Source organism: Malaclemys terrapin, chromosome 6, assembly GCF_027887155.1.
Source record: "Malaclemys terrapin pileata isolate rMalTer1 chromosome 6, rMalTer1.hap1, whole genome shotgun sequence".
Classification (NCBI taxonomy): Eukaryota; Metazoa; Chordata; order Testudines; family Emydidae; genus Malaclemys; species Malaclemys terrapin.
In genome coordinates this window covers 13,529,551-13,547,245 of record NC_071510.1, presented here as the reverse complement: position 1 = coordinate 13,547,245, position 17,695 = coordinate 13,529,551, and the positions used below count along the sequence as shown (strand labels likewise).

General features: G+C 44.9%; 1 protein-coding gene across 4 annotated transcripts in view; it reads left to right on the top strand.

The window, feature by feature from the left end:
• PLPPR1 (phospholipid phosphatase related 1) overlaps nucleotides 1-15,128 on the top strand; it is a 201,517-nt gene extending 186,389 nt beyond the window's left edge. For all 4 annotated transcript variants that reach the window (XM_054032378.1, XM_054032377.1, XM_054032374.1 and 1 more), the window contains exons 5-8: nucleotides 1,529-1,779; nucleotides 9,740-9,916; nucleotides 11,411-11,542; nucleotides 14,734-15,128. In XM_054032378.1, the coding sequence (XP_053888353.1) occupies nucleotides 1,529-1,779; nucleotides 9,740-9,916; nucleotides 11,411-11,542; nucleotides 14,734-14,766 (593 nt within the window). In that variant the 3' untranslated portion in view covers nucleotides 14,767-15,128. The remainder of the gene's footprint in view (nucleotides 1-1,528; nucleotides 1,780-9,739; nucleotides 9,917-11,410; nucleotides 11,543-14,733) is intronic.
• Nucleotides 15,129-17,695: the final 2,567 nt, after the last annotated feature.

The window sequence follows — 17,695 nt, the reverse complement described above, 5'->3', positions numbered from 1 at the left end:
TAGGCACATGGGCAGCCAGGAAGGCTCTGTACGCCGCCTCTGCCCGAGTGCCAGCTCTGCAGCTCCCATTGGCTGGGAACCACTACCAATGGGAGTTGTGGGGGCAGCGCCTGTGGATGCGAAGGCAGTGCACAAAGCCTCCCTGGCTGTCCATGCACCTAGGGGCTGCAGGGATCTGGTGGCTGCTTCCTGGGAGCCGCAGTACGTGCCGCCGGGACCGCACACTCTGAACCCTCTCCCGCACCCCAACCCCCTGCCCCAGCCTGGAGTTCCCTCCTGCACCCAAACTCCCTCCCAAAGCGCACCCCCCCCTACATAAACCAACCCCCTGCTCTAGCCCGGAGCCCACTCCTGCACCTCAAACTCCTCATCCCAGGTCCCATCCCAGAGCCCACACCCCCAGCTAGAGCCCGCACCACCTCCCGCCCCCAACCCCCTGCCCTAGCCCGGAGCCCTCTCCCTCTCCCTGAACCCCTCATTTCTGGCCCCACCCAGAGCCCACGCCAAGCACCCAGAACCCATACCACACCCCAACCCCCTACCCCAGCCCAGAGCCCTCTCCCACACCACAAATCCCTCATCCCCGGCCCCGGCCCAGAGCCTGCACCCCCAGCCAGAGCCCTCACCCCCCTGCCCCAGCCCAATGAAAGTGACTGAGGGTAGGGGAGAGTGAGCAATGGACGGGGGGAATGGAGCAAGCAGGGGTACGGCCTCGGGGGAGAGGTGTTCAGTTTTGTGCCATTAGAAAGTTGGCAACACTACCAAGGTGAGTAGTACCTAACAACTCCATTGGCAACTCAAGGAATAAGGTACTGTTCACCTTAAGTGAAGATGGCAGAATCTGGCCTGTGGGAGATGGTCAGTGCTGCTGGATCAGAATATAAGTTTCTCAGCATCAGATTGGTGGATATTTGGAATCCAGAGGACATTCCTTCCCTGATAAATCAAATTTTGGGGCTCAATAATCTGATAGTGTCTTTTTAAGATTGCTTCTTTAGCCTCTTGCATTACTGCGGGAGACAGTTTTCTGCCAGTCTTCGGTCCCAGTCCTGTAAACATTTACATAATGCTTAACTTTAAGCATACGACTGATCCTAGCTACTCATATACTTATAGGTTAGCACATGCATAAGACATTACAGGGTCAGGGTCTTTGGCATCAGGAAAACTTTATGAGAATTATTTTGATTTGATGTTTTCCGGTGAAATCCTAAAGTCCTCGCACAGTCATCGCTTAAGCCTTGATTCAGAAAGCACTAAAGTATCCGCTTAACTTTAAGCTTGTGCTTATTTCCCATTGAAGTCAATGGGACTGACCGGGAGTTAAGCACATGCTTAAAGTTAAGCAGACACTTAAGTGCTTTCCTGAATCAGGGTCTTAGGCAAGACTCCAGTTGACGTCAATGGGAGTTTTGCCTGAGTAAGGACTGCAGGGTTTGGCCTCTGTCTCTCATTACTTCTATTTGTCTCCTTCTCCAGGAATGTTTTAAACATTTGTGAATAATGATTATTTTTAACCTTTTCACAGGGGTGTTTGCATTTGGACTTTTTGCCACTGACATATTTGTAAATGCTGGCCAGGTAGTGACCGGGAACTTGGCTCCTTACTTCCTGACGGTGTGTAAACCCAACTACACGGGGAGCGACTGCCGGGCTCACCATCAGTTCATAAACAATGGGAATATCTGCACCGGGGACCTGGAGGTGATTGAAGAGGCAAGGAGATCCTTTCCATCCAAACATGCTGCTTTGAGCATTTACTCAGCCCTCTACGCCACGGTGAGTGCATGTGCTGTTTGCCAGTTCCCATGACGGGCTTCAGTTGCTATAGCGACCCTGTCTCATTTAAATCTCATCTATATTTTTCTTTTGTCTGTGCTGTATGGGGAAGAGCCCTTCTTTTTTTTGTGGGGTCAATGGCTTTTCTGGGCCAAATTCAGCCTTGGTGTAAACAAGTGCGACTCCCATGACTTTCCCAGTGAGGGGCAGTCTTATTTGGAGGCATGAGGGCCAGCTTGGCGGTTAGGAGATCGTCAGTTCTAATCCCGGCTAGGCCACTGACTATATGTGGCCTAGGATGTGTCACCGCACTTCCCTCCCTCAGTTTCCTGACTTGTAAAACGGTGTTGATAATACCTACCTCACAGGGAAGCTCGTTACTATTGCTTAGTGTCCGTACAATAGCGAGTGCTAAGCGTTACTATTTTGGGGGGAGCCTTAGGCTGAATTTTAATCCCCTATTAGGCGTAAACTCCTCTTGCAAGCAAAGGTCCCAGTAAAGGCAGTGTTACAATTTTGCCAGCATAATAAAGGTCAGTTTAAAGGTACAGTACAGTTTAAAGGTGATAGTGCTTTTCTGCCATATGGGGAATATTCAATGTCTGTAAAAGCCCCTCTAAAAATATCATCCACCTTTGTTTTCTCTGGCAACCTTATAACATCGTAGTGTGATACAAGACTAGTTGCAGTTTGTGTAGGGCTATTTAAGTGATACAGTAAGGGTTATAACAGTATTGAAGACACTGGTCGTTTTGCCATTCATTGCAATCGACTAGATTCTGCCTCAGGTTGAGTAGCATCTTGATCCACAAGCAGGCTCCCCGAAATGAATGAGACTGTTCAGGAAGTTAGGTACCACGCAACATAAGAGTGGCAGAATCTGGCTCGAAGACAGCAGGATTGGACCCAAGAAAGTTGTTCTCTCTCCTTGGCGTAGCAGCAAATGCAGGGTTTCAATGTACTAACGCTGAATGTTTTAAATGTACTTTGTTAGCTGATGAATGAGACTTAAAGGCCACTAATTATATTTAGAGTGGGAAAGACAAGGCCGTTGCTGTTTTGTTTGTTGCATATTTTTCTTGTGTGTCACATGAACTATAAAAGTGACACAAAAGCATTAACTTAGCTAGCCTGGAAACGTCACCACATTAGGAGCGCTTTACTTCACTAGGAATACTAGTGCACTCTACTGGCAAAAAGTGCTCCTGGTGTGGGCGGAGCTATACCAGCAAAACTGCACTTCCAACCCACACCCACTCCACCCTAAGGCCTGGTCTACACTGCGGGGAATCGATCTAAGTTATGCAACTTCAGCTACATGAATAATGTAGCTGAAGTCAACATACTTAGATCTACTTACCGTGGTGTCTTGACTGTGGTAAGTCGATGGCTGACGCTCCCCCGTCAACTCCGCCTACGCTTCTTGCCCTGGTGGAGTACCAGAGTCGACGGGAGAGCACTCAGGGGTCGATTTATCGCGTCTAGACTAGATGCGATAAATCAACCCCCCACTAGACTGATCGCTGCCCATCGATCCAGCGTGTAATGTAGACATGCCCTGAGTGAAATAAGCTATCCCAGCAAAAGCACAGTATTGCCAGTATAACTGTGTCTACACTAGGTGCTTCTGTTGGCACCGCTGTGTTGGTCAGGGATCACGCCTCTTCACACCCCGACTGACACAGCTATACCTGCAAAAGTGTATAGTTTAGAGCAATATAAATTGTGTCAGAGGCCTGGTCCCCACTAAGCCCCCACTTCGGACTAAGGTACGCAAATTCAGCTACGTTAATAACGTAGCTGAATTCGAAGTACCTTAGTCCGAACTTACCGCGGTCCAGACGCGGCAGGAAGGCTCCCCCGTCGATGCCGCGTACTCCTCTCGGCGAGCTGGAGTACCGGCATCGACGGCGAGCACTTCCGGGATCGATTTATCGTGTCTTAACCAGACACGATAAATCAATCCCAGAACATCGATTGCCTGCTGCCGGACCCTCCGGTAAGTGAAGACGTACCCTAAGATGCTTATTGTTATTCCCCTGACTTACGTCTTTAAATTGTGAGTTCCTTTCAGCGGGGGTTGCCTTTAGGTGTTTGGAAGGTGTCTGGCTCATCGTGAGCATTACCACAAATGATTAATAACAGTAATGCGTGAAAATAGGCTCCTGGTAGATAGACATACCCAAAGCTTCTATACTGCAAGTAAACACCCGTGGCTGGCCTGTGTCAGCCGACTCAGGCTCGTGGGACTATAAAATTGCAGTGTGGACACTGGGACTTGGGTTGGATCCCAGAATCTAGGACCCTCCCCACTCGAGGGGTCCAGTTCAAGCCCGAACATCTACACCCCAATTGTAAAGCCCCATAGGCTGAGCCCCACAATCCTGAGTCAGCTGATATAGGCCAGCTGCGGGTGTTTAATTGCAGTGTAGACATACCCTTTTGGGAGCAGCAGGTTTTTTGGCTACTTGCTTTGAGATGCAGGCTGCACACCTCTCCACTGACTCTGTCACTGACAGCCCTGCCCCCAGAACAATGCCTTTACAGCCACGCTACCCGGTTCTCCTCCTGGCCTGCGCTACCCGGCTCCTCTGAGGACCAAGACTCCACGGAAAGGGTAATACCACCCTGTGCTCAGGGCTGTGCCTACAGACATCATCTAGTTCTGAAGATGCTGTAATTTGGGAGTAGCCTGCCTGCAAACTCTTAACATGGACATACTTTTATAGCCACAAAAGGGAATGGTTTACATTACACTCATATTTATATTGTCCAAGGTCCTTTAGGAATTCTATTCAAGTCCAGTTGTACTTAATCATTTTGCCACACAGCGTGTTGGAAATGTTTTCCTGCTTGCAGTAAAGCCTATAAAAAAGGGTGGGGGCTGGTGACCAGCTGCATTAATTTAGATGGACTATTTGGGCCCAAACAGTCATTGGTGTTAACATGAGCTGAAGCCGATGGAGGTGGTGGAGTTATCTGGGTTCCTCTCTCTGGCCTGGTCTGGTGAGGCCATCTCTTAGGATGAGGATGAAGAAGGCCCAGGGTCCCAGGAGATGGTGGGGGTGGCAGCCATGAATATGAAGCTCGCTCCTTCCCTCTCTTTCATGTTTCAGTCAGTCAGCATTCATATCCCCTGCTTTCAGTCAGCCAGCATCACAGTAGTGTCCATCCATATTTTCCCCCTAAAGTCTCTTTTTTTTAAGTCCCCTGAAAGGGAGGAGTGGGTGGAATCCTCATTATTTTGCCCACCAGTTAGGTCTAATTTCCAGCACACCACGTTTGGTTCACTGATTTCTGGTCCCACACTTCTTGTGTTTACCAGGCATGATTTTAAGACAGTCCTTGAGTTATATCAGTAGGCCTTTTTATTTGAACTAACCTAGTCTTTTTCTCTCCCTTTTGCACCATTTCCCATGCACGTTTATTGTTCTACATTGTTGTGACATTTTTATGAACTTTCGCTCCCTTTCACAATTGACCTCATGCGAGGCCCAATTATTACAACAGAGCCTAACACGCAATGAACTAAGTTGGATTCTAACCACCAAACAAAAATAATTGAGGGGACGGCGTAGGAGTAGGTTGGAGAAGAGTAGAACTCTGTGTGAGTCTTCCTGTCCTCCTTCAAACATCAATGGGAGGCACACCTGGGGCTCTATTCAAGTCCAGCCTACTTCAGTCATTAAACTAGAATATCCTTTGCAGATTCCTCTCCTCCAACTCCCTGGAGTGCAGAATTACGTGTCAGCTCAGTACCTGGCCCAGCTAATTGGGATGAGGATTTGCACCAGTTGTGCAATATTTTTGCATCATTATTTTAAAATCAATGCTTTATTGACTGATGCCAAACAGGCTATGAACCAGCAAAAACCCAATTCCCGCAGGCCTTGCGTAATCCAGACACACTGACTCCAGTCATATTTTGGGGGTAAGGGATGGAAGATTTTGCGCCCCCCAAGCAGGGGTGGAAGATTCTGTTTTGCCAAATTTAGAACCCACTGAAAGAAGGACTGGTTCTAGATTTAGGTCAGAGCTGGAAATGTTTGAGTTTCTGAGTTGCTTTTTTCACTGGCAAAACATCATTCCTGGGCTGCTACATTCATCTTTATTTTAGTGCCCCAGAAGCAGGGCAAGAATTGGTTTCAAAAAAGTCATTTGATTTTGCATTGCACAGGCTTCCATTTAGTTAGAAATACATGCTTTTAATTAAATTTCCTGTGGAAAAATAATAGAATGGAAATATTTATGAGTATACGGAGTCCTGTTAATGATTTTTGGCTGAAAAATGAATGAGAGAAGTACAATTTTCATAACTGCAAATATGTGTCCTAATGTATAAATTTGTAATTGAATCACAGATACCTTTTGCTATGTGTGTGTTAAGAGGAGATCTCTCTTGTTCTCTTTTCCCCCTCCTCTTTTTCTATTTGCACCCCGTAAAAAAAATCCAGTACATGTTTTTAATATTTAAAATCAAAATTGCTCTTGAAAAACAACAGTGTAAAAAGGAGATTTTTCAAAAGCTTGTAAGGGTTTTAGGAGCACAAGTCCCACTGGCTCAGATGGCCACTTGCACTCCTAAATCACTCAGATGCTTTTGAAAACCTCCCCCTATATTAAGCGCAGGTGGGAGGGACGGGGGGGGGGCGGACACGTTGTGTGAACCCTGAAAATACATCACTAATGATAGAGCTTCAAAAAGCTCCAGAGAATTCATAGATCTTATGGCCAGGAGGGAACACTGATCATCTATCTCACCTCCTGTGTAATGGAGGCTGTGGAATTCCACCCAGTGAGTCCTGCATCAGGTATCCATAATGTGTGGATGAACTAGAGCTGGTCTTTTAGGAAAATATTGAGTCTTTAAAGATTTAAAGCCTTCTGGAGAAGTTACCACTTCCTTTGACAATCTGTTGTCACTGTAAAAAACGTGCATCTTTTACATGTTTAGACTTCGGGGCCTTGATTTTATTAAATGCAGGCATCAATAGCCTGGCCCATCTGTAATGTCCTGTCATTTTCCCATGTGAATAGTACACTAGTCTTCTCCTGCTCCCAGAAAATGAGTGTGAATGAATGTTTCCTGCCATATAGAATTGGCAGTTATCACACTAGGGCTGGACTGTTACTTTCAACTATTATGTTCACTAGGACATTCTAAAATCACTGTGGCAGAACTTGGGTCAGGGGTGAAGGGAAAAACACTGCTCACAGAATCCAGTTTTGAGTCCCAGTTGATACACCTCTACCTCGATATAACACTGTCCTCGGAAGCCAAAAAATCTTACCGCGTTATAGGTGAAACCGTGTTATATTGAACGTGCTTTGATCTGCTGGAGTGCGCAGCCCCGCCCCCCCGGAGCACTGCTTTACCGCGTTATATCCGAATTCGTGTTATATCGGGTCGTATTATATTGAGGTAGCGGTGTACTTTGTACTATTCTCTCAAGACAGAGATAGGAAGGAGAAAAGAATTGGTGTAATTATTCATACAACCATGTTTTATTTTGATATGTTCTCCATTGTTTTCCATAGAAAACCTTATAATGACTTGGCACTTTGTAACAATAGTTAGGTTCATTCCAATTTACCCATCTAGCAGTGGATCCAGAGTACTGTCCTATTGTCCCTCCTTGACCATTACTCATCATCTCATCCAGTAATTTTATAGCACTTACTGTAAATTTGTGCTGTAGATAGAGGCTGGTTTCGTGCATATTTTGCCTTTGGAAAAAAACTTTACAACTCTCGGAGGCTTGTAATTTGAAGATGCACAATTAATTGATCAGAGCAAAAAGCTGTAACTTTATATCACAGCTTATATGTGTAATAACGCTCTGATTAGGGCTTTATTTGTGAAATTTTTCAGACAAAACTTTTTTCGGGCCAAAAATGAGATTTGGTGACATCAAAGCATGTCACAAATTCACATCTGTTTCACTGAATTGTCCATGTTGGAAAATAAATGTCCGAAAAAGTCAAAATATTTTGTTTTGTTCAAAACATTGCATTTTGAAATTGCTTTTATTTTTTTGTAAATGCAAAATGTTAAATACTCAATGTTGCTTTGTCCTGAAACAATTTTTTTTTTCAACTTTTCGATTCACTGAAAATTTGATAACATTTGTTTTCGGTTAGACCTGAAACAATGTGTCTGATTCTTTCAGAATTGCCAGCAAACGACACATCCGTTATTTGCACAGCTCTTGTTGTGCTGTCTGCCTTTCAGTTTTCAGCAACCAAAAGCTACTGTCTGAAAATCAATGTCTTTTCAGATTGGGGATTGTTGGTTTTCCAACAAAAAATTTTCAAGGAAAGCTGACATCGTCCATGAAATGTTTATACTCTGGTGAAAACCCAGTTTTCCATTATGGAAATGTTTTGACCAGCCCTCAGCATTTTACAGTAGCTACCAAAGGAACGTTCCTGCTTCTCGAGGTGTGTCTGTGGATTTGCAAACCCTCTGATGTCTCTTTCCCTGGATCAAGCCCATAATGTGTGGCTCAGGTCCATTTCTTTTCTTTTTCTTTTTTTTCTTTTAATGGAGATATCCCATCTCCTAGAACTGGAAGGGACCTTGAAAGGTCATCGAGTCCAGCCCCCTGCCTTCACTAGCAGGACCAAGTACTGATTTTGCCCCAGATTCCCAAGTGGCCCCCTCAAGGATTGAACTCACAACCCTGGGTTTAGCAGGCCAATGCTCAAACCACTGAGCTATCCCTCCCCCCCATTTACAAGCTAGCAGCTATAGGGCACTACATATGAGGTAATAACTTACCAATGAATATTACAGTTGGATCATCCTGATCATCCCAGTCTCTGGACAAAAGCCCCTTGGTCCCCATCGCCCTTGGAAGTGGCACTGCAGTGCCTAGTGTTTATGGCACACTAGAGAACTCTGTTGCTGGAGACCTTTTTGACAAGCCAAATAATAGCACACTTGATGCGTTTGCTTTGCTTAACAAAGCCAAGCTATGTTTGGAAGCCATAAAGAAATTCACACTTAACCCATCACTGAGGAGGATTCCATTGTGTTTACTTGGTTATCATTATGCTGTCAAATTTTGTTTGTTGTTACAGTATCCTTGTATTCATGTAATCACAGGCTCTGAAATTAGTGCATGGCTGTTAATTGCTCCTCACATAGTTTATTTTCTTTGTCAAAAATGCCCTTAAAAAAATGAGCTGACACAGCTTGTGGAGTTTACTGAACCGATATTTCTGAGCACAGGAAAACTTCTTACCATGTAATTACATTTTCAGAGTTCTCCTTTGTTAAAAACCACAACAAACCCTCCCATACTCTTCTCCACTTCTGTCACGTATTAAGTCCCAAAGTCAAAACAAAGGCCCATGGCAAGAAAAAGGGCGTGATGGTTGCTTTTTAACACCCAGGGTCTGGTTTTGGTCACGTGCGCGCCTACTTTGCACGGGTATGTGTCTGCCAAAATTGGGGATTTGCATCTGGCTGGGTAGATGCACAAATCGCTGACTCACATGCACACATTCAATAGCCTCTAGGCAATATAAGTGTTCAACTGCACACGTGCAAATTCTTGTGCGACTTTGGTAGCCAAAGGAACGGCGCCCTTTTAGACCAGCCCTGACTGCCCTATTGCTGGCTATAGTTGAGTGGATGTTAGACATGCTGAAGCCATCTGTCTGCAGTATCTGTTTTCCCTTCTGAGGCCCCTCTCTTTGGCCTTGGCTACACTGGCGCTGTCCAGCGCTGCAACTTGCTGCGCTCAGGGGGGTGAAAACACCCCGCCCCCCCCAGTGCAGCGAATGCAGCGCTGTGAATTGCCAAGTGTAGCCAAGGCCTAAGCTACACAACCCCCTGAGAGTGCCAGAGTTCAGAACATCTGTCACATTCCTGCTTGGCACAACATGCGTAGATGAAAAATGACCTGTATGTTTGTCCGAGCCCTTTCATGTGTGGCTTGCGCTGTGTTTTCAGATGTACATCACAAGCACAATTAAAACAAAGAGCAGCAGACTAGCAAAGCCTGTGCTGTGTCTGGGGACCCTCTGTGCTGCCTTCCTCACCGGGCTAAATCGAGTTTCCGAGTATCGAAACCACTGTTCGGATGTGATTGCAGGCTTCATCTTGGGAAGCGCGGTTGCGTTGTTTCTGGTAAGCCAATTAGTCCTTTCCCAATTTCAGGACAATCTAAAGTCAAAGAAAAATTCACATGGTAATACTGTAGTTGTCTTTCACAGCTGATTACTCAACCCACACCCTGTAACTGCTAATTCTAGTGCAATGTAATAGGATTTGCTCTGAAGATAAATCCAAACACAAAATCAGACTTGTATCTACACGCATTTTCAGGTATTTTAATCACTGCAAAGTGAGGACTCTGAAGCCATCCTGGGAAAGCACTTCTGGCATGCAGAAGAATGCAGCAGGTGCAAAAGGGCAGCATGGTTTCCCTAAGGCTACTGCCTATGTGAGTCGTGGCACCTATGCTTCACAGCCTCGTTGGCTGTCTGTTGTTTGGCAGATGTGGGATTTGAGATCTTACTTTGAGTGTATAAGGCTCTAAACAAAGAGCCTGGTTTTCCACTTTGTTACAGGGGTATCACACAGACTTAAAACAAGTGTAACAGAGAGGAGAATCAGGTAGGCTTAAAGCTGAGCCAATCTGGGAGATGTGTATCTCCCACTCTGGCACTTGAGACTGGAGATTTGGGATGATTCTTCACCCCCATGAGATGACATGGGATAGTCAACAGTGCCAGCCAGGGATCTCCCCATCAAAGGCCCATGGGTCTGGAACGCTCACAGTGCCCAGGAATGGCATCTTTCTGGATGAGACCTCAGACTTCTTGTTCCCTTGTGAGCTAATTCAGGAATTTGCATTGAGAAATGTGCCCAGTTCCAATTAAAATTAATCACAAAACCTCCAGAGTCCTCTGCCTTTGAATGCTTAGCAATGAACATGTGTTACTGCCCAGGTGTGCTGCTGTGTGACCTGCCAGATCTGAAACAATGTGACTCCAGTGAAACATCCTTTCAGAAATACAGCAGCCCCTGCGAACAGCAGTGCAAGCACCACACTGGGAGGAAGCAAAGATCAGGCCTGGAATGGGCAAGTGTGTCCTTAACTAGGCATGAGACTGGCATGTTCTTTGCTTTAAACCATGAATAATTGAGCCTGGTGTCATCCAGGAGTGATCCTTGCACTTTTCATGGAATGGGAGGTTGCAAATTTTACTTGCCTGGGAATCACATATCCTGATGCAAAATTTGGCCTGTAGAGTTCAGTGCCAATTACAGTTAGTGGTTCTGAAAGAGTAACACAATTATAATCAAGGCTTCTGTTCTCTAGACCATCACAAAATAACAGTAAGAATGGTTCATCTCCACAGGTAACAATTACACAGGCTAGGTTACTGAAAGAGCCCCTTGCTCCCAGCTATGTCATTCACGTTGCCCATAGTCCAGTTCTGAGAAGGGGATGGTTTGGAATCAAATCCCTCTCCAGGCATACCCAGAACTTTGAAAGAATTTGGCTCAGGACCCAAATTTGCTGTTTCGAGTTAATGCTTGGAAGGCAAAGGTTCCAGTTAATACCTACCGGTGGAGGTTATATGATGATTTAGCTCTTTTTTCCACATCATGCAGGGAATGTGTGTTGTCCATAACTTTAAAGGAACACATGGAGCTCCTTCTAAACCGAAGCCTGAAGATCCCCGAGGGATGCCCCTCATGGCTTTTCCAAGAGTGGAAAGTCCCCTGGAGACACTGAGTGCACAGGTACCGTAAATCCCTCAGTCACAGTCAGTCATCAGAAACATTGTCAGGCACAGATGAGTAAAAGCACCTTTTAACCTCACTGTAAACACGCAATTGTAGGGCCAATTTCACCGAAGACAATGGAGTTATACCAGAGATGAGTTTGTTCCATTATACATATCTATTAACATATCCCTTGTGTCCCAGCCTTGTAGACTTCAAATGCCACAGACACACATCTACAGCAGAAGAGGCAGGATTTAGCAAATGCAATCAATGACAATGAATCTTTACTCATGTTGCTTGAGGAATAAACTTTCACCCTTTCCTTGTGTGCTTGGGCAGAGAATTAGGGGAGGAAGGTAGATAATTCCGTCTCATTACATTTTGGAATGCTCTCCGTACAATGCCTCTCTTTCCGTTAAATCTGACACTCATATACGTAATCCAGAACACAGACTCAGATGTGCTGTACAATGGTCCTAATCCTGGGACAGATCCTATGCCCTCACACCCCCTCTTCATTGGCCATTGGGATGCTCAGCGTCTTTCGTAATAACAACTAGCAAACCATTCTCTAACTCAGCAGCAGAAAAACAGAAACTTCCTACGTGTTTGCAACTGAGTAATACAGGATGAGCATTTTTTTTCTGCATTTACATTGATGTTCCCCTTTTCACTTCCATTGTTTGTACGGTGTAACCAAGAAGACTTTGCTCCCAGTAATTACTAGGAACATGAAGAAGCTGCAGTTTATTTGATTAACTTCTTCCAGGCTGCCTAATGTAACAGGTTTTTGCTTCAAAATATACCTGTTGTGTCCTACATGTTGTTCCTGGTAAAGAAACGCTAGTACTTAAGAGAATGGCACTGCAGTCTGCAGAAATGAAATTATGTACAGATATTACAGATGTACAGCAAATGAGGGATTTTCCTCGGGGAAATTTTGACTTTTTGTCAAAAAAAAAAAAACCTGAAAACCAGCCTGGTAAGCATACGCTGTGTATATGGAAACATTACTGCTTTGTTTTTTCAGATACAGATACATATCTGGGGCTTTTTGATATATGTGGCATAAATAAAGGAGGCCAAAGGCTTCCTTCTAGGTGTAAGAATTACCAAAAGGCCTGATCTAAAACCCCATGAAGCCAATGAGCGTCTTTCCATTTGCTTCGGTGGGCTCTAGATCAGGCTGTAAAAACACCTACACTGAGTAGGCCCAGGGTGGGGTTTTATATTATGGTTTACCATCGGAGTGGTTACCTATTGCACTAATTCTCCAAATGTGGGAAAGGGATCCACCCCCAACTGCACAGGTTTCTGCAGATGGCCCCACTTAATTTTCCTTTGCACTCCCCAAGTACCATAGTTATGGAATGGCCCTACCAAATGGATGACCCATCCCCTCAAAGCGGCACGGTGAGGGGAGGTTGTGTCTACCCTGGTATTATTATCCTGGCTGTGTCTGCACAATATGCACCTCTCCATTGCTTGATCTTTTTGTTGGATTGTTGCTGGCTGTGCATTGCTATGCTGGATTTATTCCACCTCTATGTATGTGTTACCCAGGGTTCTTTCAACCCAAAGCTCTTGGTAACTTTTACTCTGTGCGAGGAGGTGTCAGGAAATAAATCAGGGGAGACACGGCTGTCCGACTGATAGATGACTGACACAAACAGGACAACACAAGAGTGCTTTCACTTAAAGCTAAACTTTACTTAGTCTCAAGCACTTACACACGTCCGCAACAAGATTAGTAAAACACCCCCAACCCTTGATAATTACCAAAGCTGAGTGTGGCTTTCGAGTGACACAGCGGCAGGCTTCCAGTGGCCAAATTCTGCCGGTGGGGACCGCAAGATGTATCCAAAAGGAGAGTCCAAAAAGAGTCCAGAAGAGTCCCCAAACGCGTCCAACTATCTCAAGCTTTTCCCCCTTATTTATACATTAGTAATAGAATGACATGTCCCTTAAAGAAACCTTGTTAAGTAAGCGGTTTCAATGATCAAGCAAGAGGTTCCTTCTGATTATTGATTAACCAGGTGTGGGTTTTTCCAGAGTTTGCAGCCTTGAGACCCCCAATAGACATTCCTTGGGCACATCCTGCTCTTTTAAAATGCATGTATCAGCATCTTCAACACAATTCTTATCAGGAAGGACACAGGGTCAAGCTGCCCTTTCTGTGGCACCCCAAAAGTCCCCCCCCCCACCACCTTGGTCAAGCTGAGACTGCTGAATGGCCAATCTACAGCTTGCTTTTAACAATAAGCCATAGCGGTTTTGGGCACTTTAGTGGTTTGCCAAAGTCTCCCCGTACACACGGGTCAGCTCTACATTATATTTCCTTGCCCCCTGACATGAATTCACCTAGCACTACAGGATCATCAAGCTGGCCAGGACCCAACATGCCCCCTTTTACCCTTTCCCCCCCATGTGCACGGTTTGCCTGGGCAGCTCGACCATTTTCTGCAGAGCTCTGCATGCTTGAGGACAGAACTGTTAGACAACATTTACATCCAGTGCATCTTGAGTCACGCTCCTTTGTATTGCACTGGCACATAGAATCATAGACTATCAGGGTTGGAAGGGACCTCAGGAGATCATCTAGTTCAACCCCCTGCTCAAAGCAGGACCAATCCCCAGACAGATTTTTGCCCCAGATCCCTAAATGGCCCCCTCAAGGATTGAACTCACAACCCTGGGTTTAGCAGGCCAGTGCTCAAACCACTGAGCTATCCCTCCCCCCATCCATGGATAGAGCTTAGTCCAGTCCATAAGGAAGGGCGAACTCTCCCTGGGGTTGCATTTATTACTGAAGTCCCCAGAGATTCCAAATTAGGAATATGACAGGCACCAAGATTCTCAAGAGCCACACAGTGAGTGTGGGTAGCCCAATTCTGCAGTGCCCAATGTGGGGCCTGATTTTCGGGTGGGGGGGGGGAAGAGGGTGCTCAGCACTTTGAGAACCAGGCCCCTTTAAAGTGTCTCAAGTTAGGCACCCAAAATCACTAGTCCCTTTTGGAAATCTTGGCCTGGGTTAAAAATCAGCAATGATACCTTTGCTGTGATCTTTTCTTTTTAAGCTCTTAGAGATGGAGGGACTATTTCCTAATGAGTCAGTATACAGATTCTTCCCCGCCCTTTCAAATATCTAGACACCCTAATCAAAATGTCTTGAAAGCTTTCATGTGTTTTCATTTTCCTCTCTGTAGAATCACTCTGCCTCTATGACTGAAGTAACCTGAGCTGGAAGATGGCAAGAGAAGCTATTTTTATTACCCTTCAGTACAATGCTCCAAGACACACAGTTACTAAATGTCCAACTGTGACGACCAGTATTATGTTATGTCTAGTTAGAGGCTGATGTTTTGTACATTTTTTGTATGAGGAAGTGATGTAGCTTGCCCTGAGTTTTTTTGTCAGCTTTAATATATTTATGCCAGAATTTAAAAACAAAAACAAAACAAACAGAACCCAACCTCTTTTCTTGTTTAAAGTGTGCACTGAGGAACTACATCTATGGAATTGTTGATGTTGTTATGTGATATTTGTACACAGACTTTTTTTTGTTTTATATACATTGAAATAAAATAATTATAATAATTCACTTTTACCTTTTGTTATCATAGGAAACACTTCGGACAAAGGGACCGATTCTGATCTCAGGAATCTTAGTGTAAATCTGTATTAGCGGCATAAAGATACGTCAGATTTGGCTGAGATCAGGAATCTAGCCCGAAGGGTACTGACAACAAGTAATAAACCCTCAGGCTCTGATTCAACAAGTTACTTAAGCATGTGCTTATCTTTAAGTATGGGAATAATGCACTTGAAATTGATGGGACAACTCATGTGCTTAAAATGAGGAAGGTGTTTAGACTCTTGCTGTATCAGGGCCTGATTGAGGTGGGACAGGAGGAAGATTGTGCTAGTTCTTAGAGAATAACTAAAATAATAGGGTCAGTGTTTTTAAAAATGCTAGAATATTCTGCAACAATGACCCACGGTACTCCAATTGACAAGAGCATTGGTGCGGGGCCCAATTCCACCCTCGGATATACGCACACAACTCCTACTTGAAGTCAGATGTGCATATTTAAGGGCAGAAATAGGGCCATATGGGCTTGAAGCCATTACTGGGGATTTGCACAGTATTTTTCTGAGGTGGGCGTGTCCATGTTTCATAACTGCATTATGGTGTCATACCATGAACCTTGCATTTAATCTGTCTCCTTAGTTACACTGGTGCAAATGTAAAGCAAAACCACTAAAGTCAAGGGAGTTACTTGGGATTTGGACTGGTGTGACCAAGAGGCCAATTTGGCCCCGATGATCTCCATGGGGTCTGGCACGCTGTTTCATTCAGAGCCTCCACTGAGCCATAAGAATAAATGGCACAGTCCATAATAGCTGAGTCTGCATTTTTTGTAAATCATATTGTACAGAGTTTTTAACAAACGTGCTCTTTTACAGTTTGCACAGTATTATTAAAAAATAAACTAAGGGGAGCCCATTTACAACAAACAGAACCAGAGCAAGAGTTTCACTTTGTGGCTTTTACTTGTTCCTAGGGTTTTCCTGCCTCTTGTTTTTCTAGCATGGTGATAACGGATATATATCCCTTTTAAGGAATGGAGCCTCTCTGTACTTTCACTGGAATGTTTACCTGACTCTTCCAAGGTGGTGGTTCTTGACTTTTTTGTATACCGTATTTTTTTTTCCGAAACAGATTGGGGAGGGGGGTGAAATCACAAAAAAAAAACTTGCATCCAGGGTTCTGTCATTTGTTTTTTGAAGAAATGCTGGGATGGTTCTTTGTGTCGTGCCTTACATGTGACTCTTCTGGCTTGGTATTGTCTTGGGAATCTACTTTTTGCCTTGGGAGTGGCAGAATGTAGACATGGGATTGGTTTTAGGGTTCCTGAGCGACCCCCGGTGGAACCACTGATAGGTCTCAGGTTTCCACGCTCGGGCCTTGATCCAAAGCCCAATGAAATCAGTGGGAGTATTTCCTACATCCCGCTGTACCAGGAAGAGGATTACTTGCTAGCAAAGGTTCCCGGGAGCAGGTGCTCCTCTCCATTGCTGCCATCGTAGATGTGACAAACCTGTCCTCTCTAACTGGCTCTCTGCAATAGCAGCTCAGCCATTTTCAAACACCAGTAGAAAGAAGATGAGACAGAACCATGTTTCTGTCAGCTGGGTGAGGTAGATCCAAAGTGTACAGGTTCTACCCCACTACAGCTGAAACCGTATTAGTGAGAATAGTTCTATCATTGATTCCCTGGCATGGATGAATGGAGACTTTTTTTTAAGAACCGTCCTCTCCAGGTTATTAGAGAGACAAGGTGGGTGAGGTAATATCTTTTATTGGACCAACTTCTGTTGTTGAGAGAGACCAGCTTACACAGAGCTCTTCTTCAAGTCTGGGAAAGAAACTCCGGGCATCCCAGCTAACTAGAAGATGGAACAGATTGTTTCGCACATATAGTTACCACATATTCTAAAGGACCAGTCAAGGTAGAGTGCATGTGTATAGATGCTAACTACTTACGCTAAACCATGTGTTACCCCTTGCATTTAGCTGTGTCACTGGGAGTATCATTCCCAGACTTCAAGAACAGCTCTGTGTGGCTTGAAACCTTGTCTGTCTCACCAACAGAAGTTGGGCCAGTAAAACATATTACCTCACCCACCTTGTCTCCCTAATATCCTGGGACCAACACGGCCACAACTGCACTGCATACAACAATGGAAGCTGTCCAAGTTAAGGTACAGATCTCTCCTACAGAGCTATGGCTGCACTTGGATTTTCGGACCCTTAATTCCTGACTGCAGCTTCTCTAGTTAAGGCTGCAGTGTAGAAAAGGTTAGAAAATAAGAGTGGTCAAAACACTCAAGGCCACTTGTCTACACTACAGTCTCCACTGGTTGAACTGCACATGGTGCGAGTTATGGATCCAAAAACTCCTAGTGTAGACAAGGCCTAGGTGGTCTCCAGTATAGTTTAATGGTGCAGCAGCACGTCAGAGAGAAAAAATCCTCCTTCCTACTTCTTAGGGAAACTGTTTAACTGCCTGTGAATAGTAGGGCTGGGAAATCAGGGCCAAGTTTCCAGTGAATCAGGTGAAGGGCTGGTTTGGACATGTTGCAACTATACACATCACAGTAGAC